This window comes from Cebidichthys violaceus, unplaced genomic scaffold, assembly GCF_023349555.1.
Source record: "Cebidichthys violaceus isolate CVI_PGR_0920_01 unplaced genomic scaffold, fCebVio1.0.p SCAF_3, whole genome shotgun sequence".
Classification (NCBI taxonomy): Eukaryota; Metazoa; Chordata; class Actinopteri; order Perciformes; family Stichaeidae; genus Cebidichthys; species Cebidichthys violaceus.
In genome coordinates, this window is record NW_027176483.1 from 17743450 (window position 1) to 17764658 (window position 21209).

General features: G+C 41.7%; 1 protein-coding gene across 1 annotated transcript in view; it reads right to left on the reverse strand.

Moving 5' to 3' along the window:
* Nucleotides 1–21209, reverse strand: part of cdh13 (cadherin 13, H-cadherin (heart)) — a 299197-nt gene that overhangs the window by 148643 nt on the left and 129345 nt on the right. Inside the window, exons 5-6 of the mRNA XM_068723607.1 lie at nt 19411–19416; nt 18647–18799 (exon numbers count right to left, since the gene is read on the reverse strand). Coding sequence (XP_068579708.1) covers nt 18647–18799; nt 19411–19416 — 159 coding nt within the window. The remainder of the gene's footprint in view (nt 1–18646; nt 18800–19410; nt 19417–21209) is intronic.

A 21209-nucleotide genomic window follows, 5' to 3' on the forward strand; every position in this document is an offset into this window, starting at 1 on the left:
ATACAGAAAAACTGCATCTCAAAATGCTAATGACTGGACGACAGCCCGACGGATCCCTTTTGATATCATCTAAGCGTGTTCGCTACTAGAAATCCTATCAGCAGATGAGGCGGTACGCCCTATGAAGCCAGTGATCTGTATCCTATAAAGACACCATATGTAAAGACATTACCTCAATTCCAATCTTAATCTGTGGCTAAAGAGACCACTTCACTTCCTTTATTAGCGCTGGAGCAGGGCTGGAGAGATCCATCAGAGAAGCAGAGTGTGAGCGAGAGAGGTTCCTCCTTTATCTGTGGCATCACATTACCGGCCTTTCCTCTTCCTATCAGTAATGCATGACATCACGCAACCTCTGTAGGTGGGTCATCCCGCTCCTCTCCCTCCATGTCGCTCCTCTGTCTTCCCCCGTTTCTTTTGTCCCCCTTGCTGTCCGTTACCATGAAGCCTGGAGCATATAGCGTAATGGCGGTAACGGCACACATGCAGCTGAACTAAGTGTTTTAGGTGTTAGGAGCCTAATGGTTTCATATATCATCTCGTCCTCCTCTCTCTCCGCCTTGAGAATATACCGTGGGAGGTTATTCATGAGAGGGACCGTTTCCCCCTCTGTCTCCATCCTGCAGAAGTGCTGACTCTCAACTAATGGTGTTCTCAACCCAACATGCATTTCCATCCGATCCACAGCTCAGTCTCATGCACAATAAGAGGAATGGTATGAGGCTGAAACAAGCGTACAGGGATCTGCATCGTAAAAGAACTCCAGTCCTGTGCCAACAAGCGTCTGCACGCATGACTTCCCTCACTCAGACTGATGCAAACACATTAATACATGCACACCGTCTAGCTTTTCTTCCCAGCACGTCTGAGCTGTAATGACAACATTAGTTGCGAGTGTGCCTAGCATCAGATCATTTGAATGGGGGAATCACACCAGCAACACAGCAATAACCTGTTTGGCAGACGGAGGGAATACATAATCAAATGCATAACGTCTCACAGCGAAGACAATGGTGAGATGTTTCAAGCAAAGCTAGCCATGAACAGCTTTGGATTTATATGATTTTCTTTGAGCTATACGGTATATGAGATGCAAATATCTTAGCTGCATCCCCCACTCCATATGGCACATGTTCTAAGCGGGGTTTGAGTATGCAGTGAAGCTACACGGATGGAAGAGCAACGTCTGCAGATGGCTTTTCGTCAAAAGTGAATTATTTGGTCCTGCAAAGTCCGTTAATTTTAATCTCTAAAGAAAAAAATATTTTAAAGTTAATGCAGAAGCAAATTTCCCGAGCGCAAGTTTGGCCCGGACGCTATACGCCATACGCCGTTAGTAACAGTTGCTGAGGTTAGCACATCAAAGTGCAAGTCAGTCGCACCATGGCAAGAGCAACTATAACAGGAAGCTGCTACAAGAGCAACGGAGAGAGAGTTGATGGGTGGCATGTCGGCGTTGCTCCACCATTACACGGTATGTGAATGGAAACAGATCAAACATGCTAACGCACATTCAAATCGACAGCAGAAACCAGATGTGTAGATTACAGGGAAAAGGAATTTAAAAAAACCGAGCCCATCTCCTTGATTTCGGCTGCTTTCAAGCAGCCTTTAGAAGCAAACGCAGAATGATATCAAACAATTACAGCAGTAATTTCATACACATGGGCAATTCTCTGTGCTTTACATAAATAACATAAAAAGAAAAAAAAACATCAGATCAGATAAGACAGTACAAAGTACATAAAATAATATTTAAACCGAGTAATATAATTAAAAGATAAGCACTGTAACAGAAGAAAAAGGGAAATTAAAAGGGAAATGTTTTAACCTGGATAAAAAAACGTCTACATTTGGTGCACATCTAAGTTCTACATTGGCATATAGCCAAGGTGGACTTCATTGAAACACAAGTTGTATTTTCTATCATTCTATACTACTAGGATTTTCATTTTCATAACATAAGAGATGCTTTTCAGCTGTATGGACTTTTGTGATGCGTTCCCTTTTAGGGAAGTGTTTGTTTGGTGTTCCTACAGTGAAATACAGTGTTTGGAAAGTGCCTTACTTTCATAATGAAAATAGTTTTACCAAAGTCGCCAGTGGGCAAGATGCTACCTCATTAAGTAAATACTGTCAGTGTGCAGAGAATGTGCAGTCCTTAACTCAATTTGAAAGTAACATGATTTTAAACTTGTATTTTACTTCTACTGGCAGATTTAGATTCTATTTGCCTTTAAGGTTAATAATGATAATAAGTGAGGCTATTGGTGTCATTTTTATAAACTATTTTAAGGTAAAGTTTCTTATTTCAAACTTTTCAGAAATTGATGCCTTTGCCAGGGGTACAAACCATGGGCTCCTCACTGCACAACCTGGACAACAGTAAAATACAATTCAGTCAAATTATGTACCATTTAACTACATAGCAGCCCTAAATCTGGCAGCAGCTGTCCTTGCAAAAGTGGTAAGATACTTATCAAATATAATTTTGTAAAAGCAGTGTACCTTTTATCACGCTACACTCATCTTTGAACTTCTACTACTGCAGGTGGCGGTTCTCCTCTAATAGCTCTTTTTGTACTTGTGCATAAAGAATTCTAAGTGGTCCTCGTTGGTTGGAAGCTTGTGCAAATCCTCACCTATGCACCATTCTTCTCTTCTTGGAGATCTTTACATAATGGAAGGCTGCACAGAATATTTGCATATGAAGTTCTAGCGTAAGTTCAGTCATGAAGACTATACTATTGTATGCTTAGGTCTGTAGTTTATTTCTCATACATCTGCCAATCACTCCTCACGCAAGCTCACTCATTATTTCCTTGCTGTCGTTCCTCGGGGCTGTCAATCATGATATCAGCTGTTCTGATTAGCTGGTCTCTTCTATCCAACAGCACAACAAAACAATTACATCGTCAGCCTATCGTTTTGCTGCTGGCTGATTTTAAATATGATTGTCTCTCTACCTTCAGTACGTTCATGTTGCTGTTACGCACCCCTCCACCTCCCCATCTCCACCCAGTCTTCACAGATCCATCAACTCACCATTCTATCAGCCTCACCACCACCACCAGTGTCTGGACTCTACGGGGGGTTTATCTTGCTGCTGTTCAGTGCAGACGCCCCACGACTACAAATCTCCCTGTAGAGTCCAAGCACCAAAGACTCTGTCAGGAATTTATCATCACATATCATCTGTTAGTAATAAACAATTATCTTTTCTTCATCTGACTTGTCTCTCCTGATGCAAATGATTTTGTCTGTGCATGATGGACAAGAAAAGAGAATGTTTTTTTCAGCATATATATGTGGACATGTGGGAATATATGGAATATGGTCTTTTGAGACTCAATTAACTCCAGAATATCAGTCATACTGCTCATTTATACACCACCTTCAACCGGCAACTTCTAACAATCTATAAAATATCCATTTCTTACTTGCTTGGATGCTTGATATTGTATTAAATCTAACTTACTGACACTTTCTGCATCAATGTGTAAAGACAATGACCCATTTCATTCCTAAAAGCACCCAATCATAATGACACTGTGTGTGTGTGTGTGTGTGTGTGTGTGTGTGTGTGTGTGTGTGTGTGTGTGTGTGTGTGTGTGTGTGTGTGTGTGTGTAGATTAGTTTGGCAATTTTAAGTCAGAACTGAGGCATTGCATTCCTCACACGGCTCATCACTTGCCTGTTAGCAAAATGAGGAGGCTATATTGTCTCTATCGCGGATCAGAGCAAGAAATATTTCTCTCAAGTTGAAAACTAGCATCTATGTGTGCAAGAGAACGCAGTGATTTCATCTGCAGGGTAAATTACTCATTAAAGGCAGGGAGAATTGGAGAAAATGGGCTCTGCTCGAGCCTCATCAGCAGCAGACAGTCACAGCAGAGACGATAAACTCTGTGACCGTTACCTCTGACCTGCCCCCCCACCACCACCACCACCACCACCTTCAGAGTGTAGATCAGTGACTACAATCCATCTTGTCTGCTAGCAGGTCTCAGTGAACGCTCTCCTCTCACTTTCCTTTTTGCCCTGAGAGTGAGTCAGTGACGCTCGAGCAGGGCTGTTTTGTTCTGAGGGCTGATATAATTACCACGCAGAGACATCGACACCTCTCATGGTGGAGAGCTCGCAGTTTCTTTCGAAATAAAGGCTGCGCCTGTTCGTTATTCAAGTGATGCTCGGATGTTTATTCATCATCGATGCACTCTGGTCTACTTTATCCAAATGGATGCTACCCTGTTAATATCTTCTGTTACTACAAATGGATTTCCTCAATCATGTGAGGCTTCTAATTGACAGGTGCCATTTACTTGTACAGAGCCAGACTTATTATAGTATGTTATTTATTTTTTTTAAACTAGCACAACCTTGGTGTATAAGGAGTGTGGCTCCATCCTATTTCGGGCATGGAAAGGATTCAGAGCTTTTGCTATTCAACACATGGACAAGGGAAATCAGTGACACATAAAAGTCCTCTCCTAAATTTGCCAGAGACACACATGCATGCTGACACAAGCAAACATAGAGAAGGATGTGCAATTGTAACTGTTCAAGGGGGGAATAACTGAAATCCTTTGGCTTGTTTCAATCTGAATTTATGACAGAGCCAAACATTACATTCTTCACTTCCCCTCTCCTCTCCTCTCCTCTGTCTCCAGGGAGACCTCCGAGCTTTGAGTCCTGAAAGGCCTTTGTGCAGAGATGAGAAGCCAGCTTGATTACAGGGGAGGGATATAGGCATAGGTGTGAGCTGAAGCCCAAGTCAATTGGGCGGTTGGCTCATTGTGGCAGAAGCAGAGGAAAAGGTGGATGAGCTGAGAAGCCTTTATCACTGCCTTAAACGCCCGACGAGAGAGTAAAAAGGGAAGTGGTGAAAAGGGGCCTAGTCATGCATATGGAAGCGTCTCCGTTGCCTTCCACTGCCACCGCCTCATTTCACATTCACCCAGCATTCAGCTCCTCCTGAGCCATTCAAGTAGCCCTCCCTGTGCTGGGGCGGTGCATTCAAAGGGGCTCTGCCTGCCTGTCGTTTTCTTAAGATCCCAGTGAAATGGCTCTGCAGCAGCTCCAAGGTGAATAATTCCCAGAACCTTCCAAACACTCCTGTGGCTCAGCTTTTATCAGCAGGCAGCGCTCCACCCCGCAGAACCCCGGCCCTGCCCTAACACTCATCCCCTAGCAAGGAGGGGTTTCTCTCCCTCAAGCTCTCCTCAACGCTCTCCTATGGCCAAGAGCAAGGGAGGCATGGTCTGATCACTGTGAAGCTTCCTCAACCGATTCACTGTGCAGTGATTTGGCAACTCAGTTTGGAATACCTAAAAACAGAAGAACCCAAAGGTGGGTCAGTGGCATCAACGACAAGTGTCAGTAAATCTTAAGAGCTTAATGATGATGGTGGGAAGAACAGGAAGCTCGCTGTGCCAGTGACTGCTAGATCTCAAACATGCATTAGGAAACAGCATATTGCATAATATAATAGCATTGTGTTTCTTATATATTTCTTATATTTTAATATTACTTTGTTAAAGCCACAAAGACCAACATCACAGAGAGACAGCTTAATCGTATTATGTAGCACCCACAGCCTGTATAAGAAAAGCCCTTCTTTTCAATTTCCATACACCTTCTTCCACAGTAAAGCGAGATGAGATAACAACAAAGGGATGCTGTTTTTTTTTTTTCTCTCAGCCTCCCAAAAGAATTTCCCATTTTCCTCTATTCCTCTCAAAGCGTAGACCTCGAGACATCAGCTTCCTTTAGAAACATCCGCAGGGATACGTGATTGTTAATTCACCGGTCCCGTACACATCTGCTGCATCTACCTTCAGAAGCTTGAATCATTCTATACCAATGAAATTAAGCCGTGGAAGCAGGCTGTCAAGAAGGAAGCGCAGCTGTCAAGTGTGTTTGGTGCTCTCCTCATGGCTCAATGGGAAACACTTGAAAACCAACTGGGAATGGGTTTTTCTGCTGAAAAGTACTTTTTTTTTCTTCTCCGAAGTGAAACCACAACTTTGTGGAATCAAAGCTGAAGCAGATAAAGCGAAAAGTCCCCATCCTCCTCAATTATAGGATTAGGGCTTTGCCAAAATATTGTTAACCATACTAGCTGCGTCTGTCTCAGGATAGCATCTGTTGTTCTGAGGGTTAGTTGGTCCACCACAGAAGTCCAGACGGAAATATCAGAACAACTCTGAGATGGATCGTGATGAAATGTTGGACAGTCATTTGTAGTCCCCAGGGGATGAAGCCAACATGATCCTCTAACTCTTTCTGCAGAACCACCATGAGGTTGATATTTGGGGTTTTTAGTGAAACATCTCAACAACTATTGGATGGATTACCATGGAATTTGAAACAGATATCCAAGATGCACACAGGGATGAAACTTCTTTGACTGACTTCTTATCTAGTTCCAACAGTAGGTCAAAGTTTACACTTATTGAGATCTACTGTACCAGAGACATTCATGTCCCTAGACAATGTATCCTGATGACTTTTCATCCACTGACCTCCTCTCTCCCACCACCAGCTGGTTGACAGATGGACTGTCATGGAATTGATTACAGACTGAATTGTGATAACTTTTGGTAAAACCGTAACTTTTTATCAAGCGCCAACATTGAGGCAACATTTGAATTTGCCCAACATTTTGGTTTTTGACCAAAACGCTGCAAAACTAATGATGTTTCCATATCCATATATCCATCCAATAAAAAAGCATGATAGGATGTATTGCAGGGCTGTTGTCTTAGACTGCATTGGCTTTAGGTGGATATCAGAAGTGTATAATCATCATGGCCCAGGAAAAGAGAAGGTATGCACATTACAGTCGCATGCTAAAAACATGGCTATAGTCTAACATGCATGATACGCTGATCCAAATGTGGACAACCACCAAAACACATGTGACTTGACCGTGCTATCGCTCCCACATTGTCTGACATGTCTTGTGATACTTGTGGTAGGGATGTAATGGTGCATGTATGTGTCCCACATTGTTTGGTACAGGATGTGCAGCTCAGTAAGTCATTTGTTTCAGGTTTGGTACCCCCCCATCCCACAAATAAGTATCACAGTAGTCTATTGTAGTCTATTATGATCGCAAGAGCATCTGAAGTACTCTGGCTGGTTGCTAAGACATGAATGAGGCACATCCTACACTCAAAACTTTGCATTAATGGAGATTTTTATTGAAAATGAAGCCTCAGCATGGCTCTTTGTGTAATCCATGTGTGAGTAACGCGCCCTAAGTCTTTGTAGTCCTAAAGTGTCAGTGTTATTGATTTGTAAACCTTTATATAGTCATTATCAGCGTGAACATTTCAGAGGCCCATACATTTCCTCTAAAAAAAAATGCTAATGTGCTCCTCAGCAAACGGAACTGTTCTTGGAATACTGGGTTGTGTTGCATGTGGATTTCTTTGTCTGTCTCGTATCCCAGAGTCACTGATCTGAAATGTTCCTCATTACATCAAAAGAACAGAAGCCCTTGGAATGTCAAAGAAGATATAAATAGATCGTCTTTGGAGGGAGAGAGATTGAACAAAAGATGGAAGGTGAGAAAGAGTGGGGGTGTTAAAAGTATAGAGCAGATAGAAAATGATAGAAGAGATCTTTCATTCAGCTGGCCGTCTGGCAAGATAAAAAATAATCCCGCTTCAGAAAGGCGTTGAAAGAGTCACAAAGGCTGTCCCTGGTGTATCATGGTACAAAATAGACCCCCCCTCCTCTCCTAAGGTATAATTCAATCTCCTTTTGTCTGGCACTGAAGGTACTTTTTGGAGGGCCAGTGGAAAACTAGGCTTACCTGTCTGCTACTGTCTTCGCTGCTTCTTTTGTAATGTTTTATATTTGTCCTTAGAGGAGGCCTATATACGGTGCACTCAGGGACCGTGATATGCCATCAACAAGACAGCTGTGTGCAATTACTGCACAGCTATCTCATTCCTCTCTTTAGATAAAAAGACTGTCATATCTTTTTGAAAAAAACATGTTGGGAAATATAAGATGAACAGCGGCGAAGGTGAGTCCGACATCAGACGAAGAAAAACATGCTGTGTGGTGTGTTCATTTCACACATTTTACAACACTTTATTAGACCGTGCATTATTAAATGATTGTCAAGATGTATTTTGTGTGCACCTTAAGATCCTTTTAAAAGTAAAGGACTAGTTTCAGTAAATATATTAATGACTTTAAAATCAGTAAAGTTTAAAAAAAAAATGTATTTATTCTTTAGACGTCCAGCTGTTTTTGAATCTCATATCTCAAAGAGCAGGATACTAAATATTTAGGTAGCAGCTTCTGATTATTAACTGACCGTTGCTTTTGTCTGGTTAAAATTACATATTTATAAAATTCATAACATTAAACTTTTCCAATGTTGAGTTTGTGTGCTCGTATCAACTCTGTGTCTGTACTCGGCTGTGTTAAAGTGTTCTGTAGTTCCAACAACTCTACAGAGGGATGCGTCTGTGCTAGTGAATTTCAGGAGTTGCATCAGGTAAATTTCATTCATATCATATCAATAATTTTGTTTTTTTACTTCATAGATTTGAATCAGGAATTAACTTGTATGTCTATGTCAGGTTGTGGGTTGAGTGTGCACTGGGCAGCTGTGTCAATAAGGCAAATACAAGTATTAAATTCGGTGTCTTCATATACTGAATATTTATGGAATCAGATCGTGATCGGGGCCAAAAAAAGTAAAGGCTTATAACTTTTATAAGCCTTTACTTTCCTCAGCGAAAAAGCTTTGCTTCACGTGTCAAAGGTTACAGCATATAGTAACAATACAAGTCTATCTGCAGAATGCTGTGGTATAGAGGAATATAAAAGGTTGTTGATTTTGAAGAAAAGATGGGAATGAAACTTCCTGCGTGTTTAGTGATCCTACACACTTGACCAAATGACTTTCAGCAGACACAGGAGTGGGTGAATAATTCATGTGTTTTCATGTTTAGATGGCCAATCATTCTCAGCAATGACTTGGTCTCTTCTTACTGTATTTACTGTTGCATTTCCCTCAGGATAAATTCTAATAATCTAGTGACCCATTGCAGTCCATTTCCCGTCTTTTGTGGTCAATGTCAGACCATCTCAGTGGAGAGTGTTTCTGTCTCCAGTCTCTACAGCTGAAAGTGGAGCTGCCCTGGAACTAAAGTGGAGTGCATTAGGGGTTGTGCCATGTGACTCAGCAGGCGACGGACAGGCTGAATTAGCGGCGGTAATGCCTGAGGCGGAGCAACAGGGCACTCACTGTTTAATCAGGTTATCTGGGAGCAGGAGCATAGCGGTTTGTCTGCAGGGGTTTCAGTGGGTTTCTGGAAGGACAGCAGGAGAGTGACACAGCTCTCAGAGTTGAATGATCATGACCTGAAGGGAGGCTTAAAAACAAGAAACCAATCTGAGGAGAAACATCTCTCTGAGCTGCCGCTGCAAAAATGGTTTCAAAGAAAGTTATTTTCTGTCATTTCGCTTTAATTGAACGTGACTTATTTCCGTTTCATCATTTGTCTCTCGTTAACAATGGGGTTGTTTGAAAAAAACTAACTTTAGAAGGATTGTTTTTGTTATTGTGTCTCTGACACAGGAAGAGAGTGTTGCAAACATAGTTAACTAGACAATTGTGCATGTGAAGTAAATTATAGACCAGCGGTATAATAATCGGAGCGCAACGGAGTGTGACTCTGTGGCATGAAAGTATTGTGGTCGTATTTCTTAAAGGTAAGAGCTATTATGGAGGCGAGAGGTTTGCTTGCTCGGGGAGTAGCTGCTGGTGGTGTTGATAGTGTGCGTGTGTGTGTGTGTGTGTGTGTGTGTGTGTGTGTGTGTGTGTGTGTGTGTGTGTGTGTGTGTGTGTGTGTCCCCTTTATCTCTTGCCCACATACAGGGACTAAGTGCACATCAGGCCTGTTTTCCAGTGTGCAGGGCAGCGTATCCTGCTCTCTAAAGCTCAGGAAATTACAGTTCAGCCAAGCAGAAAACAGGAGTTGGATTTGGACAACAGGCTTCACCTGTCTCAGGCCTCAGGCTCATGAAGTTACACCTACTGTAAATGAGGAAGGCATTGGATCGCGGAATGAAACAGTGGTGTTTGTCCGTTGGAGTGTGTAGGTGTGCATATGTGCAAGCTGTGGTACAGAACATGCAATATGTATTGTTTGTTTTCATTAAATTAAAAAAATAACTTTTTTAATTTCTTTTATTCTTCTTACTATTCCCCGATGTTCTCCTATTTCTCACTTCCCTGTGGTCCATTGTTCTTTCCTCTCTGCTCCTCGCAATGCAGCCCGTTGTCTTTCTGTCTGGAGGCACGCCGCCCCCAAATTATTCATTACATGTGGCTGTTTTGTTAGCAAATAGAAGAACTGCGGCCATTTAGTTAATGACAGTGTGGACCACACTCCCACCAGTCCGCCCTTCAGTGACACAGTACCGTCAGTTGAGGAGTAGTGGTGCAACGGATCACAAAACTCAGATCGGATCACGGATCGGAGTCACGGATCGCATCAAAACAAAAACAAAAAAAAAGGGGGAGAAATTAAACTTTTAGAGATCCCTGATCATGTTTTTTTTTTACCGTCGATACTATTTGAAAATCACTGATGATCCATATTGTTGTTTGATTTTAGCAGCTGGTCTACAAGGCTCCAGACAAAAAATGTTTGCCACCATCCAAAAATCCTTCCAACCACTCTGTAGTCTTACAGTGTTTTTTTCCTCATAAAAACACACAATTCAAATGGTAAGGATATAAAAGATAGGTTTTTTTATCGATTAAAACAAATGTTATCATTAGTAGTTTGAATGATGTACTATAATCTGCTCAGAGCTTAGTGTAAACAGGTTATAGTTCCTTCTCTAATATCTATTTTATATTGCTGTGAACACGTCTCCTTCAAACTGGATTTATTCAAGTTTCTCACCAAAACTACATTTTACAGGATCACATGTGAACACATCGTGAAAACGTTGTAATTTACCTTCACCCAATTCTAATGTTTTCACTGAACAGAGCCTGAACGCATCATAATGTAACTGAACAGAACCTTCGTTCTCCTCGTGTCAATCTCAACACGGATTGGTTGTTTAAAATGAAACATTATCAGAGATCGGCGACTAGAAAAGCATAAACGATGTCCTGATTGCATATTGTACTGAATATCTGCGGATAACGATCGTCAGTAAAACTTTATTTCACACTGTGGTGGTTAACGTTAAACTGTGTAATTAATCCGCGGTTCATGTGCGTGCCGAACCGCGAGGGAGGATCCGTACCGATCACAGATCATCCGTGGTCCGTTACACCACTATTGAGGAGTGATGGGAACGGTGCATTCAGTTAAATAGTTCCTGTTTTCCATTTATAAGAAATAGGCAAAGTGATAAAGCTATTACACTGACATGTGTGGAACATCCAGTTTCCATGCATTTAAATCAGATTAAATCCATTAAATTAGATACAGCTTGTATTTAATATTGTGATGTGGTTCCTGCTGTTTTCCATTAAAAGTTGATAAATTGCTGATTTTTCCTTTAAACACATTTCAACGTATCTTTTAAAAGTTTTAGATCAGAACACTTCACTTGCCGATTGGCTTCATTATCATTTCATTCTCTAGACTTCACAGCTCCTTAAATCTTTGCCTCGTTTGATTTTACATTTAGGCCCGGGGGCTGCACAAAAATACATTAGTCTTTAGAAAGATGTACATAAAGATGAGCAAACATATCCAAAGACATATACACAGAGATATAGATTCACACGCAGCTATGCACACAGACACACAAACACAAACAGTAGAGAATGTATCTACCCGAAGGGTCAAATGTTTGGTTTCACCTACAGTCCCTTTTCCTCCACCTCAGCAACATGACGGATTAATCCACAATACTCCCTCTCTGACACATAAGCCACAAGCAGAGAAAAAAAGCCACAGTGGAGCAGCTATAAGCCAAAAGGACAGACAGAAAGCAAAGCTGTAAAATTTGATTAAACAACAAATCCGTGAGATCTGTGCCTTGTGCAGCAAGGTAGACGGATGAAATCCTGGAAGGTCGCCCAAATTAGCAAATTGTGTGAATTATTTCTTCTGCATGTCTGCAAAAATGAAAAGCCTGAAGCAATTTAATGCTTACACTGTTAGGAATTTAATACATTTCTGCGAGGTCCTGGCCCGGAATGCTTAACATCTTTGCACCGTCGATGTGCTGCGTTTAAAGAGAGGACTGGTTTATATGATCTGTTATTTTTAGACAAAAGGGGGCAACAGTGGGGCATCCTTGTAAGGGGAAAGAACATTTACGGAGTTTTAGGGACTGAGGAGGTAACCAGCATGCTGTCAACAGATCCCTTATTCCCCAACCGCACTATTAATTCATGTACGTCACTCTACTGTGCAGCATATATACTGCAGTGAGCAGCGTAACGGTCAGCTTTTCAATGCACATAAATGACATGTTTTCTTGGTGTGCACGGGTCAAGGTCTGTTTGAAATGCGGTCAAGCGTTCTTGTTTGAATAGATGGTATGCATGTGCAGAGAGTGAACAGAACAGATTGTTTTTGATTGTTTGTCACAGCTGTCAGCAGCTGTCTGTCTTTATTTGCTCCGATCTTTTGTTGTTCTTATCGAGTGTCAACCCTTTTTAAAATTCCATACATTTTAAATCTCACATGAATGATTAAAAAAATGAATATTAGAATCATTAGAATATAGCCATGAGTTTCTTTCAGTCAGCCAGAGTCCTTTCCACTGGAGTGACCTCTCTGAGGATGCCACAGTTTGATGTCTACGCTGTCAAAAATAAGAAAATATAGGTAAAAATGTATCTATACAGTTTGACAACCTGACAAAACTGTTGTGAGGCGACAGCTTTGCAGACTTTTTAAAAACTGAAATATTTAAAAATCTAAAATTCAAACCAGCCGTCAATTCGCAGCTTGGCCATTGCCGAGTTGAGATAGGTCCGCATGGGCTTTTTTCCCGTGAGCCCTTCCTTTGTCACTGTGTACTGTGGCTTGACAGACAGAATATAGTGAGCAGAGTATGGTGCCTTTTAGATCTGCTGTCAAAGGACATCACAAGGGCGGATGCTGCTTTCTACTGCCAGGCTGCAAACACCGGGCTGTGAAGCACACAGCCCAAAGAAGGAAAACCAAAAACCTCACCAAGAACAAACACTGGGAGTACGACGACTTTTTAAGACATCTGTAAGTTTGATTTGAATCAAATTCTATTATTTCAAAATAATGAACACACGGTATGAAAATAATCATGCTGCAACCAGAGACTCTGTGGTTTTTGTTCGTATAACTGACTATTCTTTCGCTCGGAGCTTATAGTGTGAATCACAAATAAAACACCAGCATTTGTAGCTGTATGCTTTTTGTCCACCATAAATTTCAGCATTTTCAAGGTAAGCACGTACAAAGGACTCACCGCACTTATTGTTGCGATGACCTGCATTACTGAGGGTCGTCCTTCTACCTGTGTAAACAAGACTGTTATTTATCGCTTCACGTTCTATCCTGCCTCTGTTCTAAGCCAATTAGGGCTCTTCCCCGCCACTCTCGACCCGACCCAAGCTTGTCATAACCGCAGTGATGAGCCCCGTACGCCTCCCGCTCCCTTCCTCCCCATTTTCCATCTCATTAGCATTCATTTTCACCCTAATTGAGCTTAATAAGAAAATAATGTTTGACATTAAATCCTTGTGAACATGTGGCCGAGCCGATCGGCTGTGTCTGCTTGTTCTTCCACAACAAATGTTTACTCTGTCAGGGCTTTTGTTTGTTTGTTTTGCCTTGCTTGCCGTTCCCGTAATAGCCTATTTAGAATTCTCAGCTCCAGTCCGTCTGGAGCTGACCCGTCGCCGCCGCTACGCTGAAGTAAGACTGTGCTTTTCTGAAAGGTGCAAGATCCGAGATTGGGAGCATTTTGATTGCTTCTCAGCGGCTCTCAGCATGGCGACGGCAAGCGGCGCTAAAAGCGGCAACAGAGCAAACCGCGGGGAAAGTGCTGACAGAGCTAACGGTGGTGGGGGGGGGGGGGGGGAGGGTTCTACGTTTGCGTGACAAAGAAAGCGATCAAGGCGACGTTATCAGCTGGCACAACTGTATGAGAGTCCAGAATGTCGATCAATCATCATCAACAAATCTGTTCAATACAACCTTAGACGACTCTACAACGGAATATGGACACATTGTCGTGCATTGAAAAAGACACTAAAGGAAGACTCCGCACCTTAAACATGTAGGCGGGGCATGGAGTCTTGAGGATCTGTGTTGACTGTGTTGGCTGCACAGGCACAAGGTTGACATACTCTATAACCCTGAACATATGGAGCCACACACTGAGAAGAGAAAGATGTTATCTATATCCAAAACAACACCTTCTGTTGTATCTGAAAGCAGCGCCTCGGGCACAAACATGATGGTGTTCCATCATCTCTCTTGATGGATAATAGACTTGACATTTACTGACATTTCCTTTCAAATGTTACTTCAAAAACATCCTGGATTGGAGGATAATATCATGAACATCTTACATGTTTGTGTCTTGGTGGGACCAATTTTGAAACATGTCAACATCTCAGACTTAAATGCTAGGTTACTTTTGAAGCACTGATGTGTGATTGAGGAAAACAGTGCTGCACATATCCAGACCTGCCAACTCTGGACAATCTTTGTACCATTTTGGTGACCTTAACGCGTCAGATGGGAATCACGTCTGTTGGCACAATAAATGACTGTGCATACTTTGCCCACATACACATTACAGAACATAAGGAAAAAAAATAAGGGATGAACTGATGTGAGAATTCTTGATACCAAAAACAGATTGTTTGCAAAAAGATCTGCAGGTACTGTTAGATTGTCTTTGTGACTGTATTCGTCCGATTGTCTTTCTTCTGCATAAACCATCTAAGGAACACTTAGGCGGAAGGTGGAAAGGTGAAACAGAAATACACAGGCTTTACTGATTTGGGAGCCTTCCTGCAGCAACTCCTAGGTCCACACAATGTGTATTGGTCGGCTATAGAGAGTTTATTGGTAGGAGAGCAAATAATCATCCCACCCTAATGTCTCAATTGGCTCGGCTATATTTTGTATCCATTACATTGGTAAAAAAAAAGATAACTGTCCTCTTTTGTGTGTAAAATTCATACTAGTGTACTCAAAATGCATGCCTGCTACGCAAAATGTGTACGAGTCAGCAGGTCTGTATATCTAAACTTGCAATAACACATTTTTGGGGGCAGCTATTGTATGTATCACCCCAGAGACTGAACAAACCATTAAAGTTGCGGCCAGAAAACTCAAGTGTGAGAAACTGTTTGTTTTCACATGACAAGTAGTCATGTGATCCAATGTTAATCTAAAAATATGGAGTATAGCAGCTTTAACAGATACATCATTAAATCTAGGCATGGCCATATAAAAGTGAAAGACCCTGAGCTTTTCCACTTTGTCTATAAAATGCCTTTAGAGTAATGGTGATCTTAATCAGAATAGTTCATGTTTCATTCCTATATAAGCCATTAGCTACAGTAGGAAAGGAGACACCCTCAACGGATGTGACTAGGACAGCCTGCGAGGACCACTGGGCACTATAAAAGTGATGCAGTCTCCATTGTGCACACGCTGTTAGACCATTGATAAAAAGGAAAGGCATGTGATAGGAGACCCTTGTTCTGAGTTATGACGGGGGCACAGACTTCTTTTTATCTCCTTATGATAAGAGGACAGAGGGCAGGATATCGAGCAGGACGGGTTAGGACAAGGACGAAGAAGGGATGAAGCAAAGCAGCACTTGTGTGAAAGTGCAAATGTACAGGAAGTGGGAAGAGCTTGCCTTCAGGGATTAAAACTATCAGGTTGGAAATAAGGATCATTAGTGATGGCATTCATGAAGCAAATTCACTCCAGGCCTTTCAAATAGCGGCAAATTAGAGTGGTATCATTTTTTTTTTACAATAATGGAATTATTTAGCCACCTACTGAAGCCTTCAATTAAATCTCTGAAATCTTATGGTTAGACTACGGAGGCAAAATCACTCTGAGGTTGGTTTTTTGGAAAGCATTTGAATGGGTCAGCAGGCAGATACATAATCAAACTGAAATCCATGACTATTTTAGCTATTTTAAGTTATGTGCATGGTGAACAATTGTTAGATGTTAAAGTCTTGGCTCCAACTCGTAGATGGCTACCTTTCTAACTGACAGTTTCAATAAAGTCTCTGTCGCATGAGACGTCTTTTCCATCATTCGTGTGACGCACAATGAAATCAACAGCAAAATGCGGGTCCTGGATAGCCATGATTCCAATAAACAACGGGCTCTAACCCATTCTTCTCTGCGAAACGAGAAGCAGCATCTGAGACCAAGTGAGGTGGAGACAAATCACTCAAAGACGAGGGTTATTATTGGTTCAGAGGCCTTCACACTGCGGACACAACCAAGTAAAGGTTGAATCAGCTGCTTGTGGAGAGTTAATGTCCTTGGTAATAATGGAATCTGCAGCTAGCTGCTCTAATAAAGCCCCTTTATCTTGCAATAAACTTGCTATGTATGTAAATATACAGTATATTGTGTTTGGATGAGATTGTCTTTCAGATCACGTGTCAGCAGCAATCAACCCAGCATCTTAAAATTGTCAAATCAATTCATACATAATATTCTGTTATTGAGTAAATCTACAATTCGGTTGTATCTGTGCAGGATTTTGTTTCAAGTTCTCCCGGTGTGTGTTTTTCTGTACTTCTGCCACCCTTTATTCTTCTTTCTTTCTCAGCTTCACTCCCTGCTTTTGATTGAGCTCAGTCATTGTGCCATTAAAGATCCCAGAGCTGAGCTAAATTCTTTCCATACTGAACATAGTAAAATCTTTATGTGGAAGGTCCCCAGACCCCCATTTTCTGCTCTTCTTCGCTGTCCTCTTTCCCAATTCTCTTTCTCTTCCTCCCCAGAGTTTCATGTAGCAACTTTTTTTATAGCCAACAAAGACCCAAAAACTATATTTCAATGAGCGTCTCGCTACACTTTGAGGCTATGAGAATGGATAAGCGTGGTTAATTTGAAGGTCTGTGCTTGTGTTTCTGTCTGTGTGTGTCTCCATAATATTTGTTTTGTAAAATATAGCAGAAATGCTGACAGTGAAAAAAGCATTGCATAAAGTCTAAAATGAATATACTGCACGTGCTTGAAAGAGGCACAAAATGTACAGCTTATGAAATAACTGAAATCAGAAAGATCTGTCTTAAGATTATAAACAATGTTATTTCCTTCTAAACGTTCTTGAATGAACAAACAAGGAACCACGTTAGTCTTAACTCTCTTAGCATTCAGAGCATTTCGATTGCCTCCACACGGCTCTATAATGGCGTCGGGCTGAGCCTGCTGCTCACTGCTAACGGTGCTAACAGAGCTAACAGTGCAGACAAAGCAAGGAGAAGCTCAGATAGAGGTGGACATCACTGCACTTTATTATTAGTTATTGGTTATTTGCTGCTATATTAATGCTATGGATATCATACAGAGGACCTGCTGTTGACTTTGCTATCGGGAAGGCTAGAAAAATAAAGATAACACACTCTAATTCAAAAACTTAAATTTGATAAAGACATGTGTGTAAACCCAGATCTATGACTGCCGGGGGTTAGTGAAGTGCGCAGGCGTTCACAGGGCCGAAAATCAGTGTTATAAGCACTGTGTGGTGCACAGTAAGAAACACTGCTTATATTACTGGGTCATCATTCCTTTCCAAATTCAGAGTAACATATTATTCATTTATAAAGGACGACTGCTGATGTCTGTTTAACCACATTATTCATGAGAGACAGGGATGCTCAGTTACTGGGTGTCAAAGGTGCTTGTAAACAACCTGAATCAGACCGTCACCACTGACAGCCAATGTCCTGGTCGCACCATGCATGTAATGCTAAGCGATGACACCAGAGCAGGGAAAGACTAAATACATTTGGCGAATGTGTGTTTTCGCCTCTCAGCCGTCGCATGCCTGCTCTCCTCTCACATCTGTTGGTGTTTACTGAGTGAATTATACTTCTGGTCTGAGAAAACAGGATAAGATCAATTGAGTGACTTGAAATGTAGATTTCCTCTGCCCCTTCCTCCCTCTCTGTTCCAGGGGAAATGGTTTTGTCTGGCAGACAACCCTGAGGGCATCAAAACCCAGCAGGCACCTCAAACAGGCGCTAATTTTCTTTGATCACAGAGCAAACCCCCCCACTTCTAACCGATAGCGTCAATTCAGCCCGGAGAAAATGCGAAGCCCATCCGTTCCCAAATAACGCTGCCAATACGTATATGAATAGTCAAAATCAAAGCGCTCTGTGCCTTACCTCTAACTGTTCTTTTTTTTCCATAGGCCAGTCTGCTATACATATGCTCAAAGTGAATTTAGTTTGAACTATAGTTTCTCATTAATAACTGGATGGAGTTGTAAAAGAAATAATCAGTCATCAAAATAGGAACTACATGAACACAGAGACAAGGAAAACAATAAACGTGTCAGAGGAAGAGTGGCCAGGTGGACAGCAAGGAGAGAAAAGAACATCTACACACACACACACACACACACACACACACACACACACACACACACAGACCTGGTAGGAGTCAATGGCTTCCCGGTCCAGTGAGCGGCTGACTGACACTTCTCCTGTGTCTATGTCAATGGTGAAGAGACCTTTGGGATCCTGGTCAGCACCGGGGCCTGTCAGACGGAAGATTTGGTTCCCCAACCTCTCTGTTGAAATCACCTGCACACACACACACACACACACACACACAGACATCAACAACACAAACAATTGCAAGCATTTTCCATTTAATTCTGAGTAAGCCTATTTCCCGAGGCAAAGAATTGCTGAATTACTGTTTCCATTTTTTCTCCTTTTTTTTTTTTTGAAGCAAAGCGCACTGGAAAACACTTATTATTAGAATTTGTTAATACACATTTCAGCAAAAGGAGCTTACTGTGCCTTGAATGGTGATGCAAATCCCTGATAGCAAGCAATTAAAAATGTATATCAGACAAGACTTTGATTTGATTTCATCAGTTGGCAAGAAAGTTAGCATCATTTCCCTGAGCATTGGAGGCCTGCTGTTACCACTTGTTAATGCATGGTAGGATTCCTTTCAGATAAGGAAAGTGGAACAGTTAAATAAATATAAAAAACATTCCTTAATAATTAAATGTGAATGTTATGTAGATTCGCATTTTCGGAAGATTAAGTACCAAAGGCTGTGAGATAGCCTTGTACAGCCCTGTTGTATTGTTTTTGAGTGCTGCCAAGTCAGTTGGCTGACTGTCCTGTTCTCTCAGACAGGAGTGATCTGACCCAGGGACTTTTTGGATAGATATACTCACATGAGACTGTCGTGGCCAGCAGCATCCACGGATAACCCAGCAACAGGAACGGGCAGGTCAGAAAAACAAACACAGAAAACACAGCATGTTAGATTCACATAGCAGCCGAAAAAAACAGCAATAACAGACTGTGACCTTGTAGATCTCTGCAGTTCAGGCTGAGGTAAAATTGCAAACCAAAATTGCAAAAACCTCATATGTAGACTGACTTTACAAAGTTTTGTACTTTATACATACTACCTAAATACAGATTCACAGCATATAGGTATTTTTCACATTTTGAAAGTGTCCCAGTAATATATTCGTATACTTAGACACTCTGTTGTGTCTGGAAAGTGATGATTAAGTGGTTCAGAACAACACAATGTGCATGCTTTAAAGGAATAGATTGCTTTTTTGGAGATATATATATATATATATATATATATATATATATATATATATATATATATATATATATATCCGTCTAACTTTCTTGCTTATAGTTAAATGAGGGACTGTATACTACTCTAATGTCTGCACAGTAAATATGTAAGTGGAGCCACAGGACGGTTTGCTCTGCTTAGCATAAAGACTGGAGGGAAAACAATTAGCCAGGTTCTGTTCAAAGGTAAAAAAAAAAAAAAAACTGCCTAGCATCACCTTCAAAGCTCACTGACTACCATTTCATATTTTGTATGTTTAATCCTTCCCAAAAAGTGGAGGTGATGTGCTGGACTACTTCTCTACCTTTGATGAGGGCCAAGCTAAAGCTGCTTTCTGCTCTTCAAGCTCAGAGAGCTGGTCGCTGACTTCAGCTACACATGTTCTGTACAGGCATGACAGTGGGATGGTTTCTCATCTTACTCTTGGCTAAAGAGTGAATAAATGTCAAAAGATTTCTTCAAGCTGGAAAGAAAATCACAAAGTTCTTGAGGACTATCACTGACAACATATTTTGAGGATGAAGATCAGCCCGTACAGTGGCTGGAAGGTTGAAGTGCTGACTCTCTCTCGTGATGTTCCTACTCTGTTCCCACTTCTGGATGTGAACAGCCTCAAGGTAAAGTTAAAAGTCAGCACTTAAACCTCTTAATCATGATTCCATCATTTCAACCACAACTGTCTCAACACTTCTAGACTGTCTAAATACTAAAAGCAGCCACACACACACACACACACACACACACACACACACACACACACAGGGTGGTGACCACTATGACATCCTTCTGAGCCTCAGCCCTGTCGCTGTGAGCAGAGGATGGAAACGGTTCCCCTGCACTGCGCCTCGTGATCAGACGGCTGCCACGAGGTCACCTTTAATGAGAGCACGCTTCCACGGAGCCGCAGCTGAAATGACGGCCTTTCTACTCCCCACTTGAAAGAGCATGGGAGATGAGACTGCAGCGTTACAACCCCATGCCAGACGGAGCTCAGGCCCTTATAGCCTCTCCAAAGCTCTGTGCCATTTATCTCGCTGTCCCGCTTCATCTTTCCCCTCTGTTCCCTCTCGCTTTCGTGCTCCTTGTTCCGCCGCTCGTTACTTTCTCCAATATGTCCGTCCTTTCTCTTCTGCTAAGCGTCCGTATCTCATTCTCCATTCATCGTTTCTTCCACTTCTCTGTTCTGTATCCTCTGGCGGTCACTCCCTCTGCTCTTTTTGTTTTTCGTACAAAACGATGAGAGCAAGAAATGTCAAAAGTGTGGCAAAAAGCAGTCATTTGTGTATGATTGTCATATACTGAAAATATCCATCTCTTCTGTGTCCTCTCTCGCTTTATCTTTATCCTTCCCCTTTTTTACTTCTTCTCCTCCTC